At 55.5% G+C, this 27,654-nt stretch overlaps 1 protein-coding gene across 3 annotated transcripts; it reads left to right on the forward strand.

Annotated features, from left to right (window-relative positions):
- Positions 1-181: 181 nt before the first annotated feature.
- Positions 182-27,585, forward strand: NHSL3 (NHS like 3). Of its 3 annotated transcripts, none has more exons than XM_053919967.1 (7): positions 182-736; positions 20,918-21,088; positions 21,172-21,227; positions 21,499-21,622; positions 22,197-22,313; positions 22,405-24,957; positions 25,560-27,585. In XM_053919967.1, exons 1-7 carry the CDS (start codon positions 502-504, stop codon positions 25,580-25,582), a joined length of 3,279 nt encoding a protein of 1,092 aa, XP_053775942.1. In that variant the 5' UTR covers positions 182-501; the 3' UTR covers positions 25,583-27,585. The 3 variants fall into 3 exon arrangements, with proteins under 3 accessions (XP_053775942.1, XP_053775943.1, XP_045046732.2); XM_053919968.1 differs by lacking the exon at positions 182-736 and adding an exon at positions 9,735-9,940; XM_045190797.3 differs by lacking the exon at positions 182-736 and adding an exon at positions 18,836-19,041.
- Positions 27,586-27,654: the final 69 nt, after the last annotated feature.

A 27,654-nucleotide genomic window follows, 5' to 3' on the forward strand; every position in this document is an offset into this window, starting at 1 on the left:
CGCTTCCCTGAGTAACACCCCCCCCCCACCCCCCAAATCCTCCAACCATCGCCAGTGCCTCCCTTTAGAGAACCGAACACCCTTTAGTGGCCTCGCCGGGACAGAACCTCAGTACCGCCCCTCCGGACCCGCCCCGCGACCCCGCCTTTTCGGTCCCGGGTAGTCCGCGCGACTCCGGGGACACTGGGCCACCGTCTCTCGGCACCCAACCTCGCCCTCCTCCAGCCCCGCAGCGCCCAGGCCCGGGCGGCGGGGAGGGGCAGCGGGCAGCGCCGCTCCCACTCCGCGGCCGCTCCCTCTCCGGGCTCCGTCCCTCCGGGCGTCCCCCGCGCCCCGCCCGCTGCCGGTCGGCCCCTCCTGCCGCTAGCTCCTAGCTCGCTCGGCCTCCGCCGCCCAAACTTTTCCCGGGGCGCGTCTCCCGCGGTAGCCGGCCGCCCGACCCACGCATGGGCGCCCCGCCGCAGGGGGCCTGACCCCGCCGCCAGGTCCGCCCGCTACGCCATGGCGGCCCGCGCGCCCCCCGCCGCACCTGCGGCGGATGAGCCTGGGGGCCCGGGAGACCCCCTGCGCAAGAAGAAGTCCCGCTCGGGCACGTCCGGCTTCCGCCGCGCCTTCAACTGGCTGCGGGGCAAGCGGCGCAAGAAGAAGGCTTCGGGGGCTGAGAGCGCGGAACCGGCCGCCCCGCGGGCCAGGAAGGCGGACGACAAGGCCAGGAGGGCCAAGGGCAAAGGCCGAGGTAAGGCGCCGGACACCTGGGCTGCGCGCTGGGCGGCGCCCAGGTTGCGTCCAGAGTGGCTCCGCTGGGGATCCGCGACTGTTGGAGGGGGTGAGGCTAGGCGTTGGTGCTGAGGAGGTGGAAAGGCCCAGGGCTCAGCCCAAGCAACCCCATTATCTGCAGACCCTCAGCTTTGCCTACACTGTGCATTAAGGAAGGGGGGGTCCCCTCGGCTAGATCTGGGATCCCTGGCCTAAGCAGGAAGTGCGGGCAGTCTGGCTCTTGGGACGGTAAGGCAATCTCCCATCCCCTAGGCTCATCCAGATTCTGCCCTCTGCTGAGTCAGGGGGTCGGAAATTGAACCTGGCCTGGGGCCAATGGGAGAGGCTAGTGGCCCTGTGGCTTTGGTGGTGGTGTTGAGGGGGGTCCCTCTGGGTCTGGAAGGTCACCTGCTTTCAAAAGGTGTTTCAGCTGGCTAGGTGGATGTGGGTTTTCAGCCCCACATGCTTTAGGCTTTTAAAAGCTAACAGTGTTGCCTAGCTGGGTTGCTCAGTTGGTTAGAGCTTTGTCCCCATACGCCAAAGTTGTGGGTTTGGCCTCTGGTCAGGGCACACATAAGCAAACAACGAATGCAAAAATAAGTGGAACGATAAATCAGTGTTTCTCTCTCTTTTTCTCCCTTCCTCCCTCCTTCTCCCTCTCAAATCAATCAATCAATCAATCAATCAAATAAAATAAAGACTTAAAAAAATCTGACAGTGTTAGCTTTTCCCACCTGGTTGCTCTCACCACTCACCTGGGCCAAACCGCAAACATCCACCTCCTGGGGTGGTGAGCTCACCCATGTGAACCACCCGCCCCTCCCCTTCTCTCCTTCCCCCAGCCCTGTTAGAAACATGCCTGTGTTGGACGTGTGTTTACAGATGGGTGAACTGAGGCCCAGGTTAACTGAGAGGCTGTGTCTGGGCTGGGGTGGGTGCTTAAAATACAATCGCTAATTCCCTGCCTCTGGGCTCCCTCTGGCCTGATGGATGGGCAGCCCAAGGGGGCAGCTGACCTGGCCCATCCCTGCTGGGGTCACTTCTCTTTTGGCCACTCACTTGGTTCTTCCCTCATTTCTCCCTCTGTTTTTGTCTCTCATTTGAGGGGGAGGGCAAGAGTCTCTGCAAGAGGGTGGGGCTCCCTTGGGGCTTGCCAGGCTCCGAAGTCTACCTTTATTTCGCTTCTGCTGCTGCACCGGAGGTGAGGAAGTGGCAGCGTGTTCGGCCCATCCCATTCTGCCTGTATTTACCCTCCCCGTGTCCTTCAGCCATCTCCTCTGGAGGAGAATTAAAGGAACACTTCAGGGATCAGGAAGAGGGTGAAAAGTCTCTTGTGTGATGGCATCCGACCTGATCTTCCTTTTGGATGAGGGCCCTGCTCCCCTGCAGCCCCGCCACAGATGGAAGTCAGGGTGCTGGGGCTGGGATGGCTGGGCGAGGTTCTGAGGGAGGATTTGGTGAGCGGTGTTTCACAGGGCTCTGAAGTCCCAACAGGACCTGGGGTTTGTCCAGGGCTGCCCCGCTGGGATTCCATGTGAAGTTGTCCCTGTCTCACTCAAGAAGCGCTGGGTCAGCACTGCAACAGGATGGATTGCGGTGAGACCGCCAGGATTGGAGATTGGAGGATAGTGGTACGCCCCGCAGCAAAGGACCAGCCTGGAGGCAGGGGCTGGAAAAGCCGACCCGTGGGTCCCTGCTCCAACAGCCTGGGTTGAGGTCATCGGGTCAGTGGTCAGGCCTTCCCTTGCCTTGCGTTTTGGTATCAGGTGGCACTGGGCTTTCTGGGCAGCAGGTCAGCCTGATTTGAGCCCACGTGTAGGAAACACCTCCCCCGCCCCTGACTGTTGTTTCCTCAGGTCTGGGGGTGGCCCCAGGTAGACTGCAGCGAGTCCTGCTCCCTTTTGCTCCAACCTCCTATTATTTGGTCATTTCCTTGTCACCTGCCTGGCTCTACTTCTTTTCTGTTTATTAAGAGAAATAAACCTGATCTCTCTAATCTCCACTGGCACCGCTGGTCCGGAAGGGGAAGCCCAAAGAAGGTTTAACTCTTAGCGGGGAAAATGTTCAAATGGAGATGGGAGAAGATGGGAAGGAGAGGTACACAGAAAACCCCTGGGAGGTCGGCTTGTGCCGGGAAGGCCCTTATGTCCCCTGTCCCGTTCTCTGAACCAGAGACCTAGAGATGCAGCTCTTGGCTCCTCTAACCTGGGTCCCCCACTGTAAGAAGGGAAGATGGAGTTAGGCATAGAACTTTGAGCAACTGTCTTCTGGAATCCCTGCTCCCCTCACTGTCCTGCGCAGACTTACAAAGAAAAGAGAGGAAATCTGACATTTATTGATTATTCTGAATGTGCCAGAAACCCTGTATCCATGATCTCACTTGAACCCATTGTAGCTGAAAAAATTGAGGCTTGGGGACAGTGAGTGAGTGATTTGCCTAAACCAGTGATTTTCAACCGATGTGTCGCAAGAATTTTAAAAACATGCAATACCTGACTGTTTAGTCAGGGGCACTGACCTCTTTTCCCTTACATTGCAAAATAAAAAAATGACAACAGCCAACACAGCAATAGCTTTCTGGTGTGACTGAATCAAAATTAAACCTTTTTTTCTTTGTCACATAGGCAAAAAATATATTTTCTGTTGTGCCACAGAATTTTTTTTTATTTACTCAGAGAGAGGGAAAGGGAAGGAGAGAGAGACATCAATGTGTGGTTGCCTCTCATGCGCCCCCTACTGGGGACTGGCTCACAACTGGGAATGGAACCAGCAACCTTTTGATTCTCAGGCCCATTCTTAATCCATTGAGCTACACCAGCCAGGGCTGATGTGCCACAGAATTTTAGTAATTAGTTTATGTGTGCCATGAGATGAAAAAGGTTGAAAATTTTCTGACCTAAACTGGGACTTGAACTTAAATTATCTGCCTCCCAAACTCATACTGTTTACATAACGCTCGCAAGGACCTGGACTAGTGGGTAAGGCTAAAGGTCTTCTCACCCAACCCATTTTACAGATGGGAAATGCCCGGAGAGAAGCGAGGGAACTTGATAGAGTGGGAAGAGTCGGGCAAATAAGAGTTCAAGTTCTGGCCCAGTGGCTTACAGTAGGCCCCGTGACGTTGGGCAAGCAACTTCTCTGTGGCCTCACCGAGTCTATTACTGTCTCTGGAAAGAGAGGGGACGTTGCCTTGGTGGATCTATAACCTTTCTGTCTCTCCGAGATTCTCACAAGAGAGGATGTGAAAATTATACAAAGGTGAAGTCACCATAGAAGTGCAAGGGATTGCTATTATTGTATTTTTAAGTTTAATTACCTGTGATTTAAGGACCCAGTCTGAAAGGATGGACTCTGGGGCTGATTGGATAGCTCTGCTGCTTTGGTCTGCGCCCCTCAGGCCACAGGCCACCAAGACACCGGCAGGTTATTAACCCCTCCAAGCCTCAGTTTCCTTATCTGAAAAACAGAGACAGTAAATCCTGGCTCTACAGGGCTGTTTCAAGGATCAAATTAGATAACAGACTATGTGCTTTGAACTGTAGAGCGTGGTCCAGACAGTAGCAGGTTCTTGGTATGAGCTAAGTTCACCTTATGCATGTTTGAAAAACAGCTCACTTGGTTACACCTCACATACTGGGGGTGGTGATGGTTATTGAGAACCCACAGAAGGTGGAGTCTTACCTTTGTCCAACAGGAGGGCGCAGGCAGAAGAAAAGGCAAACAAACAGGGATCCATATTTTCCAGAAATGTCATTTGGTCTTTAGACAGATGTGTGTGGGAAGGAAGTGTTTCTGGGCCAGGTGCCAGGACTGGAGCCCAATAATCAGGGGAGGCTTTTAGGAGGAGGTGAGCAGGGTGTTGGAGAAGGACAGGGAGCTGGCTGATTTGAAGAGAAGTAACGTGAAGGTTCTATGTGCCAGGCCCTGGCTAGGCATTTTCGTGAGTGTTTTCCCTGTCCTCAAAACAACCCGGGAGATAGGCATTTATTACCGTTCATACGTGAGGAAATAGGCCCAGAGGGGGAAAGTAAGTTGATCAAGGTCACTCGGCTTCGCGCATCTGAAAAAGACGTGTTCTTCACTGTGTAGTCTTCAGCACCGTCCCGGGTAATGTGAATACCTGGGCCAAGACAGGCAAGGCCCCACCCGCATGGAAGTGACGGTCACAGCATGGCAGTGACAGAAGCGCTCAGCCTGCTGCCGGACGCTGCGCTCTCCTAACAAATCAATGTGCGGTTGCGTGTGCTTCTGACTCTGGAGAGGAATAACCATTGTAGCACCTTAGGACCAGCTTTGGGGAGAGGAGTTTGTAGCCCTCCCGAAAGTTTCTCCTGGGGAATGGGCAGTGGCTGGGGCGAGGGCGTGTGCGTGGCTTCTATACCCATAGTGAGAATTCAGGAGCCGTCCTGCCAGGCCCAGCGGGTTTAACCAGAGGAACTCTGGCCACTCACTCAGGCAGAGCTGCCCTTGGCGTGGGGTTGTGGAGAGACTCCTGGGTTGTGGTCTGCTCTGCTGTATGACCTGGGCAAGTCCTGCCCTACTCTGGGCCAGACATGCCCTGTCTTGACCAAGATAGGGTTTTCTGGCCTCTGAGATCCCTTTTAGTTCTACAATTCTGTCGCTTTGAGAATGGGCTGAAGGAGCAAGCTGGTAGGGGCTGGGGATAGAGGGGTGGGAACTACCCCAGAAGAGGAGAGCCCTCCCTTTGGTCATGGACAAGTCATGGGGACCCAGGGGCCTGGATATCCTAGGAAAGTGGAGGAGGAGAGTACAGTCGAATAATGCCACATCTGCCTGTTGAGGAAAGGGCCTGCGTGTCATTCAGTGGGGCAGCGACTTCCGTAGAGGAGTCTGGGTTCCTTCCCTGCAGGCCCCTGTGAAGGGGTGCGCATTGTCTGCCTTGGGTCCAGACAGGAGAGGGAGCCCCACTAGCGTATTTCACAAATACTTATTCAATATTTAATATTAGGTATGAGTACCTACTATAAGCCACTGTTTTGGGGGGGAGGCATGAGAGACAAGGTCCCAGTGCTCATGAACCTCACAATCTGAGGGGGCCAGGAACCAAGATCAAGGAGGCAATTAAGGATCAAAAAATGTGGTAAAAGAGGGAGCATGGTGATCCCGGGGGAGGTTGGGGATGGCTTCCCTGCGGTGGTGACACGTGAACTGACGTGAAAGGGTAAGGAAAAGCTGGGGTTGACGGAGTTGCAACACTGGAATTAGGCGGGGCGCCTGCTGGGGATTGGGCCTGGCCGGCTGTCTGGGCCCTGTGGGGTGCAGAAGTCATCATCCCTCGGTGTTCTGAACACCCTGAGGGCAGGGGCTGCGGTTACTGTCTTTTCCCCTCTGCCCAGCACAGGGCCTGGCACTATGTGGCTTTGGGTGACAGGTGGGTGATCTGATACGGGCCCCCAATGTGTGAGCATCTCCAGGTCCTAGATGCTTGGAACTGATGGCCCTCATGGCACCTGCCTCTGGGAAGCCGAGACTGAGAGGAAGAAGTGACTTGCTCCAGGTCCCAGAGCCAGCCAGCATTAGAGGTTCAAAAGGGGCCCACACCTGCCAGGCTCGCCTCAGCCTTCCCACTCCAGTGTCAGACTCCACATGGAAAATCCCGTCCCAGAGAGGCACCTCTAGCAGGGGTGGGATAAGATGAGCAGGAAGCTGAGGCCAAGAAGGCCACCATCCCCTCTTACCTTGGACACCTTCTGGGGCCGGGCGGTTCCAGCTGCCTCTCCATCCTTGTGGAGGCCCTGAATCTGTATCCATGGCACACATCCCAGCATTCTCCTGGAAATCCCCTCAGGCTGGGGGGAGCCTGCCCCCCACTATTCTATTCCTCTCCTGTCCCTGAATCAAGGCTGCCAGCAAGGTTTGCTGAACTGGGGTGGCTAAATCCTGTGACTAGAAAAATCTACACTGAGCCTCCTCTCACCCACCTGCCCCTTGAAAATCCCCCTCTCCCCAAACCCTAAAAGCTGTCTCAGATGCTCCTGGCCTGTCACATGCTGCCAAAGGCTAATGAGAGGAGGCATTGTCTATTATGTGGGCCACATTGAACGTGGTGGGCGGGGAGGGCAGGTATGCACACCTCTCCCTTCCATCTGAAGACCCCTTGGCCACCTCCAGCCCTTTGGCTCACTTGGGGAAGGAAGCAGGTGGAAACAGATTCTTTGGGCAGGAGGGGGAAATCACTGTCCACCTCCCCATTTATTACATTCCACTGCGCTCTATGTTTTTGTGTCCACTGTCCTCGGGGCCCGTTCCTCAAAGGCCATCAGCTCCACTCACAAGGTGCCCGGCTCTGTGCTTGGTATGGACAGGAGGTAGCTTGCAAAGAGGTTTAAACCCCAAATCTTCCAGCAAAGTGCATGATTCCCAGGAGGCTACTGGTGGGGTCTGCTCCAAATAGGCCCTCCCGTCTGCTTAAGACACCCTCTCCTCCAGGCCTTTCACCGGGGGAAGACTTCCCCACCATTCTCTAAGAGGGTCATGGGACACTCAGGCTGAGTGTTGTGCTTCCAGGGGTTCTGGTGCACACTCCTTCCGTACTGCCTACTTCTTCCCATGCTCTTGGCTATGGAGCAAGCGCAGCCTTTGTTGTGAAAGAATGTAAGGCTGGGAGAGTGCCCTGGACTCTTCTGCCCCTACCTCCTCACCTCCACCAGTACGTAATTGCCATCATCAACACCTCCACCAGTATGCAAGCCCCACCATCTCTACCTCCACCAGTTTCTGTTCAACACGTACAGCACACCTACTGTGTTCCAGACGCCAGGCTGAGTCCGGAGTTACTAAGAGAAGTGAGACCATCACTGCCCTTGAGGGACTTGTTTTCTGGTTGAGACAAGTGCTGGGGAGCCCTGAGCTACGAGCAGGTTTGTATCAGTGGGCAGCACTAATGCCTGTAGGAGCACAGAGTACTGAGCTGGGGGAGGAGAGCGTGCAAGGAAAACTGTATGGAGGAGGAGACTGTGGAGCAGGGCCTTGAGGATAATGAGGAATCTTCCAGGCAAAGGTGGAAGAGAAAGGAGATGTGTGAAGGCCTGGGGGTGTGTCCTGGCGAGTGGCACGCAGCTTTGTGTAGCTGGAGTTCTGAGAATGAGAGGGGTGCGGTTGGAGAGGAGGCTGAACTGGTGGGTGTGGGCAGCACCTGCACGGCCTCCTGTGAAAGCCACAGCACCTGCTCTGCAGGCATCCTTCAAGGCTATTTGCATATCTGCTCCCACTCCGTTTATGCTCCTCCATACTACCTTTCCCCTTACGGGCCTCAGTTTCCCCGTCTGTAAGTTAAGGGGATTGGGCTAGCAGATCTTTGGGGTCTCTTCCAGCTAAGACGTTAGGACCCTCTTCTCTGTGCCCAGCAGGGAGTCCTGTGCACACAGTTAGCTATGCAGTGAATGCTCAATGAGCATTTTCTGAGTGGATGGATAAAACACAGCCCCTCGGAGACTGCACTGTTATCAGCCTCAGACTCTTCACAAGAGATGAGCATCAGGGGAGGTGGGGAGAACATCTTTGACTTTCCCGTCTTGCAGGGAAGGGACAGGGTGTTCTGGAACCTGGGCATAAGAGGCACCGTGGTGTACTGGATGGGCTTGCCCAGGTGGCAGAAAGGATGAGCCATTTGGGACTAGAACTGAGGGCTCTGGACTCCCAGCCCAGCGTTCTCTCTGCTGCACCATGCTGTCCCTAGTTGGAGAGACAGGGCAGAGTGATGGTAAAGGAGAGGCATTTCCCAGGCTGTGGGGCTCTGGGAAGGTCCCTGGGCACAAGGGTGCTTGTGAGGACACAGAGGGGAGGGGCAGCATGACAGCCTGGAAGGCTTTCAGAAGAGGTGATAGCTTGGCCTGGGGTTGAAAAAGAAAGACTTGTACAAGGGGAGATGCACACAGACATGGGTAGTTTCACATACGTATACCTACTATACTCTCCATTACTTAAACTTACACGCACATACAAATGTAGAGATGGGCACACACTCAGTAAACATACCTGCACGGTCATACCGATACACAAAAGCACCTGCAGTCACACAATTTATAGATAAATATATTTGCACTGACATGTACACAGGCAGGTTGTTACCCAGTCAAATACATAAAACCCATGACTCCAGCCACCTTGAGAGAGACAGTCAAAATGATACAGGCAGAGACACAAAAGTACACCTCTAAACATTTGGAAACAGACTAAATTATATTGATATAGGCAAATAGTCACATACAGATGATTATGTAGAGAGGAAACTATATGTTCAGGGTCACAGGTATGTACACAGCCATGTTCAAGCACACAGTTACAAATTCCCAATTACTATGTTCTTCTTCAAGGTCGTGCAGGGGCATACACTGGAGGAGTGGTAGTATGGAGAGTGGGCATTGGAGTCAGTCTGGGTTTGAGTCCTAGCTCTGTAGCTTAATGCTGTTTGACTCTGGACTAGTCAGTTGACTTCATGGAGCCTCAATTTCCCCATCTGTAAAATGGGAATGATGAAAGTATCTTACATAGTTGCTGCGTGGATGAAATGAAGTAATGCATGAAAGCAGTTACACAGCTCCTGGCACATAATACACACTACTGTAAAAGGGTACTACTATTATTTTGAACGCCATTACTACAGAAATACAGTCAGATCGATACATTTGTACGTATAGACACCTGTGATGTTTGTTGGACCTTAGCAGCAGGAGGGATCTGGACCCCTCCTTTCTGGAGCCCGGCTCCTAGTTATCTCCATTCCACTGCAGTCCTCAGAATGGCGGCCTCTGGGCTGGGAGAGCGAGCTACCTGCTTACCTCACCTGGACAGGCCATGCTTTTCCCAGAGCGCTCTGGGCGGGGTGGCTCAGCTGGTCTCCCAGGTCCTGGGGGGCGGAGCCTATGGGACGCTCCAGGCCCCACCCCTCCGCCTGCTCCGCCTCTGGTCCGGCCATTGGCCACAGGGCCTGGGGGCGTGGCCGAGCTGGGGCTGGGGGCGCCTGCAGTGGCCGCCCGCGCGCGTCTTTCTGCCTGCCTCCCGGGGCTGCGGGCCCGGCGGCCCGGCTGGTTGAGCTGCGCTAGGTTCCCTGTGCTGGCTCCCGTGCCCGCCATGGGCAACTCACACCACAAGAGGAAGGCCCCCAGCGGCCCCCGGGCCCGCAGCTTCTGGCGGTTCGGGCGGTTGGCGAAGCGGCCGGCAGGTAGGGGCCGGGGTGGGGGCGGGGCAGACCGGGAGGAGGGTCTCTCTGCTGCAGAAACCGCCACCGCTGCTGCCCCCTCCCGGGGCTTGGCGGGTGTAAGTGTTGGGGGGCCGGGTATTCCCCGCATATAAACCCGATTGCTCACATGCACACAGAAACACATGTACACACGAATACCCACGGGCAGGCATATATGTACATGTTCACAATTTAGACACACACACAACACCCACTCAGCTGTATGGACGTGCAGACATCAAATCACATACACGTTTACACCCACACCATCGCTGTAGGACGCACAGATCCCGAGACAGACACATATACCTATGTGTACGATTTACACTGCCACACGAACTACATCACACGCACAGATTCAGACCCACAGTCGTACACACATTAGTCATGTAGATACAGTTGCCCAACGTATTAGGGACACAGATGTACATACAGGTTCAGAACAGCACAACCAACCAAACTCACACTCAGGATTAAAGACAGACACTAAGGCACTTGCGTGACACACACACACACACACACACACACACACTCCTGTTTTCCAGGCTTTAGCCCCCAACAGGCTGAAAGTTTGCTGGAGGGAGGGGAGACAAAGGTGAAGGGGAGAAGCAGGAAACCAGGGGCTGGAGGCTCAGGGCCACATCCATCTGGCGCAATCGGGAGTCGGACTGGTTCTTTGGGCTCCCTCCCCACCCCCACTTTCACTACCGCAGCATTTCAGTGCCCCTGCCCCCACCCGCCGTCCCTGTGGTCGCTGCCGCATCTCCCCCCTTTCAGTGCAGCCACCGAGCTGGAACACAGCCTTTCCCAGCGTGCTGCGGGATCCCTCCTTGGGTCACATTCCAGCGTCCAAGTTGGGGGGAGGAGGGAAGAATGGGGAAGGCCTCCCACCCCAGAGCTGGGAAATGGAATTCCTGGTTTCCCCGAGAGGGTGCGGCAGTTCAGGGTATCCCTCAGAGTCCCAAGGGGTGCCAGAGGAGGGGCTGTTGAGGGTGCCTAGTTCCCCCACCTGGTGAATCTAGAGATGGGGGTATGGGCGGAACAGTGGATTCACAGCCCGCCCCCGCCCCCTCAATCTCCCAGGAAGATAAGGGTGTTCCAACAGAGGTGGGTATCAGCTGGTCTTTGGGAGTGAGAGAATCCCCACTGGGAGTGAGAAATCCCCAAGGGGGTGGATGGGGTGGGGAGCCCTCTCTACTGTGGTGGGAAAATCCACCCATGATTTCCCAGGATGGCCCACATTCTTAGAGGTTCTGAACTGAACCTGATGATCTCATCCCTCCATGCAGGGGGCCATGAAAAGAGCCTGCGCTGGGAATTTGGGGGTCTGGGTTCTCAGTGTGGCTGTGATATGGGCTCTAGTGACCTTGAGCAGATTGCTCTCACTTCTCTGGACCTCCCTGGCTCCTGTGGCGGTGTCTAGGGGGGCTTAGCTTAGGTGACTTCTTGGGACCCTTACAGTGTGGCTAGCCATTTCACGGATGAAGAGACTGAGGTCTAGAGAAGATGGACTTGTCCAAGGTCATTTGCCTGCTGTGGTTTGAAGACTAATCATGATAATTAAAATAACAGTAGGAAAAGGGTTAAGTTCTGGTAGGTTCTCTGAGGATTCCTCAGAAGGTGGGTTGGTGAGAGCCTCCAGGACTTTCCAGGACACTCCCGGCCCCAGCACTCCTGAAGTCGAGGCTCTGCCCACCTGTCTGTCCCCATGGGATCTGCATCGAGAGGGTGGGGTTCTTCATCTGCCATTTCATGGCCACTCTAAACTGATGGTTTCCTGAGAACCAACTGTAGGTCCAGACTTGTGACCATTTGTGGTGGGGAGAGAGATTAAGAGGGCTGTGTTTACAGTTTGCTGCCCGCTGGCCCTGAAGGAGGAGGCCAGGGGCTCCTAGCAGCCTGCTTTTCCAGTTCTTGCTGTAATTCAGGGGTCAACCAGGCTTCAAGGTGTCCCTCCAAAACCGATGCAATGTCAAGGCAACAGAGAAGTAAGCGTGGGGGCCGGGGAGTATTCTAGGCCACATATCAGAAAGCTTTTGGGTTGGGGTCAGTTTTCAAAAACTAGGGAGATAGTCTTAATCTGGTCTCTGAAGTAACTGCAGGGTTGGAATGAGTGCTGAATCGTTGATTAAATGAGATACATTTATTCTCTGGGGTGTGGTTGTGAGCGAAGGCATGGAGTTGGGACTGAGCATGGAGGTTGGAGAGGAAAGTAGTTGAGGCCCTTTCCTTGTGCCTGGGAGAAGTTCCATTGTGAATGCAAACTTCAGTCTGGTTTTACTTGTGCTGAGGATTCTGAGGCCTCCCTGGCCTCAGCCTCTGCTGTCTCGGGCCCAGGTGTGGGACTGGGACATGAGTACTTATCCATTTGATTCATCTGTGAGAGGATGAGGGAAAAGAAAGAAGGCTAGGCAAACAGAGGGGGCTGGAGTCTACAGGCCATAGGGAGCCAGTGAAGGTGTTTGAGCAAGGGAGAGCCTATGAAAGTCCTGTGTGAGGAAGATGGCGCTGTGTGCAGGCAAGTACAAGGCGGGACAGGTTGGCAGGTGGGGTGGTACGAGTGGAAGCTAGAGAGAGCAGTCAGAGCCGTTGCAGTAATCCAGGGGAGAGGTGATGAGGTGAGGGTTGGGGACAGGGTGGGGGCTGTGGGAATGGAGAGGAGTGGCAGCTGCAGAGACACTGCAGAGGAGGTGACAGGAGTGCTAGGACCTGGGATTAATCAGATGTAGGGAGTAAGGGCCAGAGAGGGCTGCTTGGCTAGGGGGTTGTAGCAGAAATAGTAACGCAAAGATAAAAACGAGGCTCCTGCTAAACTTTACATCGATTCATTGGTCCTCCAGCTAAAGGCTGTTATTCTTCCCACTTTACAGATGAGGAAGCTGGATCTGAAAGAAGTGAAGTCAGTTTCCCAAGGCCACTCAACAAGGAGGTGGCTGAATCATGGTTCAAACCCAAGCCTGTCAGATTCCAAAGCCTGTATCTTCAATCTGTTTAGCGATAGATGGGTTTCTTCTTATGATTGAAGGGCCTGCAAGTCCTCTGGGCCTAGAAAGCCTGAGGCCCCAGGGAGTTTGGACTCTGAGGAACACAAGTGGAGGAAGTGCTGTGAGGGAGGGGAGGGAGTTCAGCACTAAGCATGGAATCCCCTAGGGCTCAGAGAGGGAGCAGGTGGGAAGAGGGAGAGATTCCAGGAAGGATTGCTCCCATGGATCAAAGGCCCTTGGACCCCGGGGAAGAGTGAGAGCGAGGGTGGAGGGGCAAGGCCTCCTCACTGCTGGAAAGGCTGTGTAACCTGCTGGGGTTGTCTGGTCCAAGACTCTACTCACCTCCTTGGGCCGCGGGGCGCTTGGTCCTGGACAGTTCGGGGGATTGTTGGAGGAGTGGAGTTGGGAGCCCAGGGAATTTCCCCCAACTCCCACGGGCCTCCTTGTCCCGCATTGTCCTGTCAGGTTTCCGCATGGCCCTCCTCTTGGTAGGGTTTATCATCCCCATCTTGCAGATGAGGAGACTGAGGGAAGGGCTAAGTCTTTGGTGGGGTTAGATCACCTGAAATTCTTTCCATCCCTGCGCCTGGACTGGGGGCATCAGGGGTCTTTGGTAGGTCTCCCAGCTAGGAGATGGCTTCCTCCTCCTGACCTCCACCCCTCCACCCAGCTTCTCCCTGTCTCCTCCCCTTTCCTGCCGGGAGCCTTGTGACCAACTGTATGTCTGAACTTGTGTGTAGGAGCCCTGGGCTTCCCCCTCCGCTCTGAGGGATCTGAGATAAGCTGAGCTCCTTGCTGCCCCAGGCCCTGACTCAAAATGAGGGACCCTTCCTTCTAGGAGCAAAGCCATACATACTGCAGTCTCTTTAGAAAGCATTTTTCCAACCCTCCCACCTCACAGCTGAAAAAATGAGGCCCCGAAAAGGCCAGAGCCTGGCCGGGATCATGCTGCAGCTGAGGGGCGGTGAGAGTTCAAACCCAGGCCTCCTGACTCCCAGGGCAGGGGGGATATCTGGTCTGGGCTCAAATTCCCTTCCCTCCCAAACAGGGGGGTCAGGGCTGTCAGATGGGGCTAAGGCACTGAGGACCTGGTAGGGAGCTTATGTTAAGTGTCCTTTATCAAACCTTATCTTAATGGTCCTTAAGTCCACTTGAGATTTGAAGAGAGCTCTGGAAGTGGGTGGGAGAGGAAGCCTCTGGTGGCGTGAGAACGTGATTTTTCAGCCAGTCAGAGGGCTCACATCTTGACTCTGCCATTACCGCTGTGTGACCTTGGGCAAGTCACTGACCCTCGGGGAGTGCCTCTGTATGATGACGGGGACTTAGTGAGACCATGTGTGTCTCAATTAATTGGCACTCTCTAACTGCTAGTTTATTATCTTTGTGTTGTAAGGGCCTGAGAAGGCCCCTTACCTGCCCCACACTCACATTAACTTTCCCAGGCACTATGTGAAGTGGGCTAGTCCCACTTTACAGATGAGGAGACCTGAGGCCCAGAGATACTGGTTCATTTGTCCAAGGCCTGGAATCCAGACCTCTGACTCCCAGCCTTTTCCTCTCCTGGCTTCATGGTGGCTGAATATAGGCCTCTCTGACATTTATAGGAGGATAATCGTTCCTTGAAGGAACAAAGGAAAGGGCTTTGGAAAGTCAGAATTGCTCCCTTACTGAAAGAGATTATTATATCATTGTTGGGAGCAGACACTGACCCGGAAACTCATTATGACATTTATTAATGTTATTGTAGCTAATTCCTCCCTGCATTACTGCCGTTCCCCTAGGCACCTTCGGGATGGGAGCCTTTCCTCCCTGTCCGGGGCACTCCCTGCCCCCCAATATTTATCTTAGAACCGGCCTGTCAGCTCTGCCTCTGCTGGGTGGGGCTTCCCACTGAGGGAAAGAAGGAGGGGGATTCCCCTTCTGCAGAGGTGGGTGCAGAGCCTCCCCTCTTTGGGCAAGGACCTAGGCTGCGGCCCCCCACCCCTTAACTCCGTCCGACTTAGGACTGCTAAGGCCGGTGTGGAGTGAGACCCGGATTTGAACGTGGGTTGGGCCACTTCCTGGTTGGGTGACCTTGAGCAAGTCACTTTCCCTGGTGTCTCCTTCGTAAAAAGGGAGTGTCACAAGCACCTTTCAGGTTTCTTGTTAGGTGTGTACAAGACTAGAAGAGAAAGTGTTTTGAGAAGTGTAAAAGTGTCTCCACCTGAAAGTTTTTGTTATATTCAGTCCTCTTTGTCTTGCCTCTGAAAGAATGAAATCTGCATATGCTCTGGGTTCTGTTCCCATGGGAAGGCCCCAGCCCTCTACCGCTATGGTTTTTGCGCTGGTACAGCCAGGGGTCGAGACCGAGAGCCTCGGAACACCCTGAGTCCTGGCTCCTGGGCTGTCCAGCGGCACACTTAGAACGTGGAGTAGGGTGTGGAGGGGGGACAAGGTCAGGCCTGGAGGGTTCCAGTTCCTGAGAGAGGCCACCTGGGCAGTTGTGCCCGCCCCCCTCATTCCTGTCCTCTGAGTCAGGCCTGCCTGGCTGTGGGTGCGCCGCCACCACCCCCGCCCCTTGCTCTGGAATAGGGCAGGTTGAGGCCTCACCCATGGAGGATGTTGCCAAGACAGTGCAGACGCATGCGCATGGCCTTGGGGGCTGGGGCTTCCCCCCTGCATTTCGCCCTGTTTCCAGGCTCAGGAAAGCCCCAGAGTGGTGGGTACATTCACCTACCTGCTCGTGCACACAGCCACCTGGCAGGGCCCTGTGGGAGTCTGCAGTCCAGCTCGTGCGTGAAGAGAATGTGGACTGGGGGGCTTAGCTGTGCTTTGTGGATGTGGTCCTGAGAGCACCCACCTGTGGGGTTGGGCCCAGTAGGACATTTTGGAGGTGTGTGCCCGCCTACCTCTGCTGGTGGACCAGATCTAAGCTCGTGAACGTGCACGTGTGCTTCCTGGTGTGCCTTATGGGGGGGGGGCGTGTCCGGAAGTAAGGTGTCTTCTCAGAAGCCTGTTCCTTCAAGCAGGTAGAGGAGAAGGGGACGCTTAGGCTGCACCTCTGGATTCCTTGAGTAGAAGGTCCTGGAACATGGACTCTTAAGTGTGCCCTTGGCAAGGGTCCTTCCACTCTCTAGGCCTGGATTTCTTTGTGCGGTCCCTGCCCTCCATCTGAGATTCGGGTTGCTGAGCCCCTCCCCTAGCAAGCCACGGATGTGCAGACCTGTGCCTCCCCTGTCTCAGAGAGGCCTCAGGCTCTGGCTTAGCTGTGGGTGGGAGAAGGCAGGGGCGTTGCTGGGGCAACCAGGGTTAGTTATCAAGAGTAAGAGCCTTGAATCTGGCTGGGAATTTGCAGCTGTGGCCCTGACTCTCAGCTGTGGGCTTGGGACCTTGAGGAACTGATGTGCTTCTATCCCTGACTTAGTTGGAGCTCAGCCCTTTGTTTCCCTGGTTAGGGGGAAGCTGAGGATGACGGCACTCTGCGTGGCTAGAGGCTCCAGTTTTGGAGCAGTCAGAGCTTGGGAAGTCACCTAGCTCTCTGAGCCTCACAGGTCAATAACCAGTTACTAGGAGAGTATCTCTGAGTACCTGCCTTGAAGGGCTGTTGCTGTAAGATCCATGAGGGCAGAGACTGTTTGCCTTCCACCAGCACCTGGCATGGTGCCTGGCACGAATTAATCACCCTGCAAGTGCTAGTCTACTGCTCTTTTCTGGTTGAGTGGGACTAATAAGAGGGGTGGATGGGCCTGGCCTAAGAGAGAGGGAAGAGGAAAGTATGTGGTCAAGAAAATGTGAATTGCCTTGGCTGGTGTGGCTCAGTTGGTTGGTGCCAGTTTGATTCCTGGTCAGGGCAAATGCCTGGGTTGTGGGTTCGGTCCCTGGTCAGGGCACGTACAAGAGGCAACGAATTTATCGATGTTTCTCTCTGATGTCAGTGTTTCTCTCCCTCTCTCTCTCCCTCCCATTCCCATCTCTCTAAGTAAATAAAATCTTAAAGAGAGAAAAGAAACCTCGCAGTTTTGGGGATGGGGTCCCTTGGCTCTTCTGCAGAGGGGTGATCAGGTTTGTAGCTGACACCGTGGACAGAAGATGGCTTTCGGAGTTGAGTTGTCCTGAGTGCAAAAGCTACCCTGCCATTTACCAGCGTGATAATGATTGCCGTCTCTGGCCTCCGTGTCCTCATCTGTAAAATGGGGATTAAAATGCCAACTTCTTAGAATTGTTTAGATATCAGTGATTTGTGGATATGTACCATCCAGTTCCACAGAAATTTGTTTTCCAGGGGGCAGGGGCTCCGCCATCTGCTTGACTGGTCTTAAAGGTGGGACAGCAAAGGGGGAAGCGTCTGCAGGGGGATCTTGCAGCATGGGAGTCACTGGGAATTCTTAGATCCCTAGGGACTGGGAGGGAAGGGTGCTATGAGACAGATGTCCTCAGGCCATTTGGGGGGCAGTGGCACTTTATAGTTCACAGGCTTTCTCTTCCACAGACTTAGTCACACCTTTTGGAGTTGCTAGGGGGATCTCTTTTTAACATGGTCTTTACTCAGCTTAACCTTCATTTTTACTGGACAGTCTCCTGGGGGAAATTCAGGCTCTGCTAAGGCCTATGGGGCCCTACCAGATCTGGCTCTTGCCCTCCCCTCCTACCTCCCACCATTCTCTCCCTGGTTCACCGTGTTCCAGCCACACTGGCCTCTGTTCTGGGAAACCTACCGCTCCTGCTTCAAGGTCTTTATACTTGCCGATGCCCCTGTCTAGAAGGCTCCGTACTTTTGCTGGCTGGCTCCTCATTCTTCAGGCCTCGGTTCCAATGTTCTTTCCTTGATGTCCCCTGAAGGCACCCTCTTCCTGTCACAGCTCTTGAGTCTTCCCTATCTAAAATTATATTGTTAGTTTATCTCATTCATGTACTGAGCTCACAGTATTACTGGGCACTGATTTAGGCACTGGGGATATACTGGTGAACAGGAAAAAGTTTTCCATTAGACACAGCCCCTAGGACCAACTTAAGAAGTTTTTGCTGATTGGATGAATGGACATAGTAATCTCATAAAGAGGAGTTACTGGCTTTGTTTCTATATGAAGTCACGACTTGTGTGTGGTGGAGCTGGATTTGAACCTGGACCTGAGTTCCCCCTCCAAGTACTGCTGCTTCCCTCCAGCCCTCACCTATGAGCGGTTTCTTGGCTAATTCTGTTCTCCCTGCCTGGTGATCCAGCAGAGTCCCAGAGTCACAGAGTGAGGCCAATGGGGACAATCCTGGCCTGCAGGAGTGGGAGGTCTGCGCTGAAGGCCTGTCTCTGCTCTGTGACCTCAGGGAGCTCACAGTGCTTCTCTGGGCTGCTGCTGTCACATTGCCTAAGCGGGAAGAAAGTCCTTCGGAAAGTGTGGGGCTGAACAAACACATGAGGGTTACTGCTCTGGGCGGCTCCCTGGCTTCCCAGTACCGTGTCCTGGGCTGGCGCCTCCTCTGCAGGGGCCTCTCCATTGATGGCCTGGCCATCCCCTCAGGGGCCATCCCCACAGGCGTTCTGGTCTTCTGCCTGGCTGCTCCAAGCTCTGAACTCCTTCCCCAGGGAATTACCCTCACCAGCCAGGAGGGCCTGGGGTGGGCACCATGCCAAGTCTAGTCTAGTGGCTCTTCTACCTGCCATCTGGCAACTGGGAACCCTGCCTTAGCTTTGGCTCCTGACTCTTCAGAAAAGGACTTGGGGACAGGGTTCGTGGTCTGGCCATGGAATTGAGTACCTTCAGCCCTCCTAGTCATACTGCCCACCAGAGCCAAGCACCCACAGGTCCTGGCCGCCACTTTGTAAGCCTGAGAGGGTTCCTGTCCCTGCACTTCACTTGAGGGGCGGGGTCGGTAGGGGGGCGGGGCCAGTGGCCAAGGTGGGAGGAGGACCTGGGGAGCAGCCCTTCTCCCTTCCCTGCCCGGGATCTGCGCAGCACAGCTGGGCTGGCCAGCGGACTGCATCCCTCAGTGCTGGATTGTGGGGAAGGCGCCTCGCCGGGCATTCTGGAGAGGTCGGGATAGCGACGGTCCGACTAGCGCCCGCCGTCATGGTGGTGTTCCGGGGCCGCCACCTTCCCGCGCTCCTCGGGCTCTTTAAGAAGAAGGGTGAGTGGATGTGGCCGGGTTGGGGGAGAAGAGGGATCCCCGACACCTCCATTTGCCAGACCCTGATGTACAATGGGGTGATCAAGGCCGGGGAAGGGTAATGGATGGGGGATGGGGCCCAGTAAGGAGGCCAGACTCCCCTGTTCGCTGCCACGCCTTTGTCCAGCTGCTTTGCCTCTCCCTTTGTCTGGCCCAGCTTGTGTTTGGGAGGATGGATCCAGGTGTCTCTGACCTTGAAGCCTGCAGCCCTGGGGCGAGGCTGCCTCCAAGGATTACCCACACTTTACTGGGTACTTTCCAATACCTCAGTTCTGAGAGGAAGGGCACCCTCTCCCTGGGCAGTGTGTCTGGGAGGAAGGAATATGGGGAGCAGAGTAGAGGGGAAAGCAGTTCCACTGGAAATTGGGGAGCATGATCAATGGAATTCTGTTTAGAGGCCTGGGGGGTGAAGGTTTGGAGGGAGGGACGGATGCCCACTTCTAGGAACTGACCTCTCAAGCCTGGATTAAGGCGTGGATGCCAGAGGGTCCCCAGTTTGCGTGTGACCCAGGAATTCCCTCTGGGAACTTGGGATTTAGTCCTGTGGTGTAGTTTGACTCTGATTTGTTGGGGTGACCTTAGGCAATTCCTTTCCTCCTTGAGCCTTATTCCCGATTTATAAAATCGAGATTGGGATTAGGCGAAAGGACCACTGAGATACCTCCTAGATCTGACTTTGTGGGACTCACGCGGATTCCCTGGGCTGGAGCTGGCTGTGGCAGGACGGGCTGGGGAAGGGAGAAAGGGCCACGGAAGACCCTGACTTGTGGGCGTGGCCCTTTAGAGGGCCTGTTTTGTTCTTGCTCCTCTACAAGGTACTGCCAAGGTCACATGATCCTCTCAGCTATTTTGCTTGTGTTGTGGGTTCCTTTTAAAGGGGGGCTGGGGCTGCAAAGTGCTGACACAGTCCCCCATTCCCAGGATTAGATGACCAACTTCCCAATGGGCGGGGCCTGTAACAGGATCATTTGTAATGGATCCCTGGCTCCTGAGTGTGTGTGTGTGTGTGGGGGGGGGGATGGCTGCAGGAGAGGGGAATACTTGGGACTGTTATCCCAAGAGTCTGGAGCTTCCTTTCTGGGGGGTGTAGGGGCCTGGGTCCCTTTTCTCCCCGACCTCGCTTATTCTTCTACTTAAGGACAGCCACATGGGTGAGTAGGGGACCCCAGAGGCCATGTCCCTACTGTGTTCCTCCTCCCTAATACTTCTTGGTAATCTGTTTATGACCCCTGCTAGCCACCACCTGTTCCTAGTGTCCCATGGTCTCTTCTGTCTGGACCCTGGCCAAGGTGTCTATGAAAAGGGAGTTGTTTTGTTTTGTTTTCGTAAGTGGAGCTTGGAGTCTGGAGATCAGAGAAATGTATTTGCTATGGTCTGTGTGGGTACTTGGTGTCTTGCATGGGGCCCTGAGTGACGTGTGGGTACACAGTTGTGTGTGTGTTTGGGTATTGTTTGTGTATATATGGAACGGGGGCTGTGGATGTTGTGTGTATACATGGGAGCTGGGTGTGTTCTTTCACAGCCCCTTGTGTGCAGTACACACAAACGTGTTTATATTTGGGTGCTTTGTTTGTGTACATAATGAGGCCTGTGGGTGTTGTGTGCATATGTGGTGGGCTTGTGGGCCCGCAGTGTGGTGTCCTGTATGGGGCCTTTTGTGTGGTGTGGGTACTCAGGTCTGTGCATGCTTGGGGATGTAGTCTGTATGTGTACATGGGGCTGTGTGTACAGATTGGCCGAGTGGGCATTGCATGTATGTGCAGGGGCCGTGCGCGGCCTGGAGACTGAGTGCCCTTGTCCTTCGTGCCTCACTTCTCTTCCTCTCCCATCCCTCTAGGTTCAGCCAAGGCCGAGAGTGACAAACGTCTGAGTGTAGGGCCTGGCCAGGGGCCTGGGTCTGCAGTGGACGAGCACCAGGACAATGTCTTCTTCCCCAGCGGGCGGCTGCCTCACCTGGAAGAGCTGCACACACAGGCCCAGGAGGGGCTCCGTTCCCTGCAGCACCAAGGTAACCTTCCTGTCCTGTCCAGCGCTCCTCTCAGCTCCCGAGGTGAGAGGCCTAGCCCAACAGACTTTTCTGGTATCTTCCAGAGAAACAGAAGCTGAACAAGGGTGGCTGGGACCGTGGAGACACCCAGAGCCTCCAGGTGAGCCCTGCCCCCCCCCCCCCCCCCCCCCGCTCAGTCTGATTCTCCTTTTCCTTCCCTCTTGGTCTCTGGCAAGTATGTCTCCAGACCCTTTTGGATCTGTTTCCTTCCTGTACCACGAAGTGTCTGCTCAGTGCTAGGTGATGCTGGGGGCAATCTGAGCCAGAAATTCTAAGGGGGAGCCCTGTAGAGGCAACAGTAAGCCCCACCCAGGCCTCTGGGGGTGGTCCTGGTCTGAGGCCAGGGCCTGATCTCCTTTTTTCCTCAACAGTCCTCCAGGACAGGGCCAGATGAAGATAGCATCTCCTTCTGCAGCCAGACCACATCCTACATGGCTGAGAGCTCCACGGCAGAGGATGCTCTCTCCATCCGCTCCGAGATGATCCAGCGCAAAGGTGTCTGCCCACCAGCCGGGATTCTTGGACAGGGTGGAGGGGTGGTGGGCAGGCACTGTCTGGGTTCCAGCACCTGCAGCTTCCTTCCCGCTTTCCTCCTCATCTAGCATTTCTCAAGGCTCTGTGATTCAGTGAATTCAAGAAACAGAGTACCTTGTGTGCTCTTGGACAGCCAGGATGCACGTTAACTGCGGAGCAGGACGGTTAAGGGGGGTTTGAGCCTGATACTGCTACTTACTAGCTGTGTAACCTTGGGCCAACTTTCAACCTTTCTGAGCTTCTGTTTGATGCTCTATAAGAATGAAGACAAGAGCACTTATATTATTGAAATGAATACCAAGTGTTTAGCATGCTAACACATAATAAGTGTTCATTACATGGAAATGATCATTATTGACCTAGGAAATGGGGAAGCCTTGCAGAAGTCTTACAGAAAAGAAGTGCCTAGCTTTGTCTAACTTAGCTTTGCCCACGCCTACTTGACTATGGAAATCTTTTTTTGCGGAGTTACTAATATTCTCCAGAATGTCCTGAGACCTGCTCTAATGGTTTCTCTCCCCTGTATGGCCCCCAGGCTCTACCTTTCGACCCCATGACTCATTTTCCAAATCATCAGGGAAGTCAGGGCGACGGCGGCGGGAACGGCGGAGCACGGTACTGGGCCTGCCCCAGCATGTGCAGAAGGAACTCGGTGAGCCCTGGGTTTGGGGGGGCAGCAGTGGTGGGTGGGGAGCCCTGTGCAACTCGTCTGCTGACTCCCAAGTCCTTCCTGCCCATTCCAGGCCTGCGGAGTGAGCGTGAAGCACCAGGCACTCCTCGGCCTCCTGGTCCGCGGGATGCTGTGCGGATCCCCACGGTGGATGGCCGCCCAGCAGGTCTGGCCTCAGGAGCAGGGGTCCGGGTGTCCCTGCAGGCACTGGAGGCAGAGGCGGAGGCTGGGCCCAAGGCAGAGGCCATACTGCAGCGCCACATCGACCGCGTCTATCGGGATGACACTTTTGTTGGCCGGTCCACAGGGGCTCAGCCTCCACCAATTACCCGGCCCATGTCCCTAGCAGTGCCTGGATTGACAGGAGGGGCAGGGCCTCCAGAGCCTCTGAGCCCAGCCATGTCCATCTCACCCCAGGCCACCTACTTGTCAAAACTGATCCCACACGCTGTACTGCCACCCACAGTGGATGTGGTGGCTCTGGGTCGCTGTAGCCTGCGCACACTGAGCCGCTGCAGCCTGCTCTCGGCCAGCCCGGCCTCCGTCCGCTCACTGAGCCGCTTCTCCTCGGCCTCCAGCCCACAGCCCCGCAGCCGCCACCCATCCTCCTCCAGTGACACCTGGAGCCACTCTCAGTCCTCTGACACCATCGTGTCTGATGGCTCCACCCTGTCCTCTAAGGGTGGCTCTGAGGGCCGGCCAGAGGGCTCTGTAGCTAGCAATAGTGTGGCACCCCCACCCCAGGGGGGCAGCGGGAGGGGCTCTCCCAGTGGGGGCAGCACTGCTGAGGCCTCGGATACTGTCAGTATTCGGAGCAGTGGGCAGTTGTCCAGCCGGAGCGTGTCCCTACGTAAGCTGAAGCGGCCCCCACCTCCTCCCCGCCGGACCTACTCACTCCGTCAGCGGGGCTCAGCAGCCCCTGATGGGCCCTTGGGGTTGCCTCCCAAGCCGGAGCGGAAGCAGCAGCCACAGCTGCCTCGGCCACCCACCACTGGTGGGTCTGAAGGGACAGGGGCAGCCCCCTGTTCATCCAATGCAGCAGGCAGCTGGGTGCCTGGCTTGTCTCCAGGTGGCTCCCGGCACCTTCCACGCTCCCCAGAACGGACACTTTCACCCTCTAGTGGGTACTCGAGCCAAAGTGGTACCCCCACCCTCCCTCCCAAGGGTCTAGCAGGGGCACCTGCTTCCCCAGGCAAGGTCCAACCCCCTAAACCAGAGCGTGTCACTTCCCTCCGGTCTCCCGGGGCCTCTGTCTCCTCCTCCCTTACCTCTCTGTGTTCCTCCTTCTCTGACCCAGCCCCCTCTGACCGTTCTGGTCCACAGATGTCGACCACCCTTGGTGACAGGTTTGTCATACCTCCTCATCCCAAGGTGCTGGCTCCCTTCTCCCCACCTCCTTCCAAGCCCAAGAATCCTAACCAAGCTGCCCCTGCTCTGGCTGCCCCTGCTCTGGCCCCTGGGCCCATTGCTACCATCAATGCCAGTCCCGAGTCCCCCCTTATCCCCCAGACTTCCCTGGCCCCACCACAGGAGTCTCCTGTTGCCTCCAAAGACCAATCACCCCCACCATCCCCACCCCCCTCTTATCATCCACCCCCGCCACCCAATAAGAAGTTGGAGGTGGTTGAGGAGGCCCGATCTGTCCCAGAGACTGCTGAGGAGCCCCTCCAAGATCCCAGCTGGCCCCCACCCCCACCTCCTGCGCCTGAGGAGCAGGACCTGTCCATGGCTGACTTCCCCCCACCAGAGGAAGCCTTTTTCTCTGTGGCTGGCCCTGAGCCTGCAGGCCTTTCAGACCCTCCAGCTCTCAGCTGCCTGGCTGCTTCGCCCTCAACCACCGTCTCTTCTCAGAGCCAGCCCCATGGCACCCCAGACCCTCCAGCTCCGCCAGCCCTCCCTGACAGTCCTGTGGCAGGGCTTCTAGCCCAGCTTCCTCGGAAGGAACCAGTGGGCTGCAGCAAGGGCAATGGGGCTCCCAGAGAGGAGGCTGGTGCCCCCCTGGTCACGCCCTCCCTCCTGCAGATGGTTCGGCTGCGTTCTGTGGGTGTTCCTACAGTGGCTCCAACTCCAGCATCGGGGCCGTCAGCCCCCCAGAAGCCACTGCGAAGGGCCCTGTCAGGGCGGGCCAGTCCAGCACCTGCCCCCTCCCCAGGGCTGCATGCTGCCATCCGACTCAAGGCCTCCAGTCTGGCTGCCAAAGAGGATCCTGTGAGTGCCCAGCCCAATGGGCCACCTGAGGGAGAGCCACGGTCTCCCCAGTCGCCTGCCTCTATGGCCAGCTTCATCTTCTCCAAGGGCACTAAGAAGCTGCAGTTGGAGCGGCCTGTGTCCCCTGAGAACCAGGCTGACCTCCAGCGGAATCTGGTGGCTGAACTTCGGAGCATCTCAGAGCAGCGACCACCGCAGACCTCAAAGAAATCGCCTAAGGCTCCCCCACCTGTGGCCCGCAAACCCTCTGTGGGAGTGCCCCCACCCACCTCTCCCAGCTTTCCTCGGGCTGAGCCCCTCACTGCTCCTCCGACCAATGGGCTCCCTCATGCTGAGGGCAGGACTAAGGGGGAGCCGGCCGAGAATGGAGGTGTTGTGCAGCTGGTGGGCCCGGAGAAGCTGGATCTGCCTGGCTCAGGTACAGTGGGCAGCAGCAGCGCGTGGGTCCCACTGCTGGTGATGGGGCTGGGTGTGGGGGTCCTCCATCGGGTTGCTCTCAGATCTTTTGACTATTCTGGTCTCAGGCTGTCTGGGGAGGGTGAACTGTCTCCCTTGAGCTACTGTGAAGAAGCATTGTGTGTGGGGGTTGGTTTTTTGGGTGGCTTTTTGTTTTTACACATACTGTGTTTTTATTACTCAATTACAGTTGTCCCAAGTTTCCCCCCCCCCATTGTTCTGCCCTGCCCATCCACCCTGTTGTCCATTACCATGGGTCCAATGGGCCCTCTATACGTGTTCCTTGACTAGACCCTTCCCCTTCTTTCCCTCGTTATCCCTCTTGTGTGGGGCTTTGTTACCAGAACTACAGAGTTTGAATTCCAACTTAGCCATTTTGGCTACCCGTCCTAGCCTCAAGCGCCTCACTGCCAGGTGGGGACAATTGTAGGGTCAGAGGTAATATTTGTGGAGTATGGAGTTGCTAGCCTGGTCAGTGCGCTGAGGGATGTGCCTTGGGCTTCTAGTATCCAGAACCAAGTGGGGAGGCCCTTTGCTGAATGTTCCTTCTTTTTCCCCCCACAGACCCACAGAAAGAGCTGGTCTAACCACCAGGCATCTCACTGGCACTGCTGACCCCTCCCAGGAATACAATCTCAGGGACCTGAGCAGTTCCAAGGATGAGAGGATGTGGCAGAGACTTAACCTAGTAGAGAGGATGCCTGCAGCCTTAACCTCCACGGCCTTCGATATTTATGCAAGCCTGGTCTTGACCCTGTCCTCCAAGTCATCCAGCTCTCATGCCTTTTCCCTAATGGAGTCACCTCCGGCGCCTGCCACTTGAGTCTTGGCCTTAGCCTCATCTTGAAGGAGATAGCTGGTGGAAGTGGGCGGCTGCGCCCCCTGCTGGCCCGGAGGTCAGAGTTGGGAGAATACCTCCCTTGGGTTTCTTTTTTTTAATGTTCAAATCATGCACACCCTGTAGCCCGGAATCAAAGCACTTTCAAAAGGAGACTGCATGTCCACCCTCCGGGGCCCATGAACCCACATTCCAAGGGCCTGTTTACATGGCGGCAGCGTCAATCCCCGGCAGTCAGCCCATAGCTGGGACCATCCCTTCCTTCTCATCCAGTTTGCTCCTTTCTTAGTTCTCGGAGGTGGGCAAGTCACTGCATTCCCACAGGCTGGAGGCAGGAGCAAGGCTGTGGAATTCCAAAGCACAAAAGGTGCAGCAAGGGTTAGCCTTCCTGTGCCTCAACTTACCACCAACCACCCGCCTGCCTTCCAGTTACGCTAGGTGCTCCATGCAGGGAACAAGGAGTGGGAGGCTGCTTGGGCCTGTGGGTGGGGAGCAAACAGAGGGGAGGTGGTCGCAGGCTCTGTCCTTAGAGGACAGAACAATATAGGGAGCAATCTTGGGGGTCACTTGGCAATCGTCCCTTGTTTCATCTGATCAGGTTGGGGGTGGGCAGGCACAGCTCTTCAGGGACAAAGCTGTGTCCCTTTCAGCTGGGCAGAATCACTGAGGAGGTGGGTGGCCGGGAGACTAGCACAGAGAGGGCCTATCTGGGCAGCGGGCCCAGGCCCAGCCCTACAGATTTCCTCCCTGACCTTTCTTCCCTCGCCTCTGTTCATGGCCTTTGTGCAGCTGCCTTTCGGCACAGGTGGCTCCACTGGGGGGAGCTCACACTGAGTGACAAGCTTGGGAAGGGAAAGGTACATCCTATTCTATGCTCTTCCCTAGTCATTGGGTGCAAGGGGGACACTCCATGCTCCAAGGGAGCAGGATGGGTGGTTGCTGACCCCCCGCCCCCGCCCCCCGCAAGAAACCAGTCTCTGCTACTGATCTGTCCTCCAGGAGTTTTAGTGACTGTTTTCAGCCTGTGCCCCCTATCTAGGTAAGCTGGTTTCCCAGCTGGCCCGTGTGGCTGCAGAGTGACTCAGGCTTGAGTCTGGCAAGGAACCTTACCATTAGCTGTCTCTTTTCCACCAAGGAGATTGGAGAATGAGTGCTGGGACCACGTGGTGGAGAGCCCAGGTTCCTCTGGCCCTCTCACTACTTCCTTCCTGGAGCTGTAAACCAATGTTCTACCCTTGCCCTTTGGGTAATGGAGAGCCGCTGCTGGGTACGTGTTGTGCCTGCCCTCGAGTTGGGGTAAAGAAGATGGTCAATAAGCACCACTCTGCTCAGAACTCCTGATCCAAGCCCCTGGGAACCAGGACCAGGCTAGTGCCTCTGCGAAACCAGGTCCTGGCAGCAGCCTTGGAGCTGCTGGAGGCGGGAGGGAGCCCAAATTCCCTCTTTCCCTCCCTTCTCTGTTACTCAAGCTCCTTTTCCTCAAGTTAGAATCTCTTATTTCCCCACCAGGTGGGACAGAGGACAAAGGGAGGATCTAGGAGCAACTCTTCTTTGTCCTCTGGGGTAAATGAGCTTGATCTAGTGCAAATGGAGAGACCAAAAGCCTCTGATTTTTAATTTCCACAAAAATGTTAGAGAGAAGTATATATATATTTCTTTAAATTTTTGAGTCTTTGATAATGACTATATAAACAAGCCATTCATTCTGCCCTGAAGCTGTGTTTCAAGTGTTAATTAAATGATTAAAACTTGGCTGTGGCTGCTTAATGGGAGAGGGCAGAGCTGTGTGGGGCCCATATTTAGAAGGGAAAAAGTCTCACT

Source organism: Desmodus rotundus, chromosome 3 (genome assembly GCF_022682495.2).
Source record: "Desmodus rotundus isolate HL8 chromosome 3, HLdesRot8A.1, whole genome shotgun sequence".
In the NCBI taxonomy this organism is placed as follows: domain Eukaryota; kingdom Metazoa; phylum Chordata; class Mammalia; order Chiroptera; family Phyllostomidae; genus Desmodus; species Desmodus rotundus.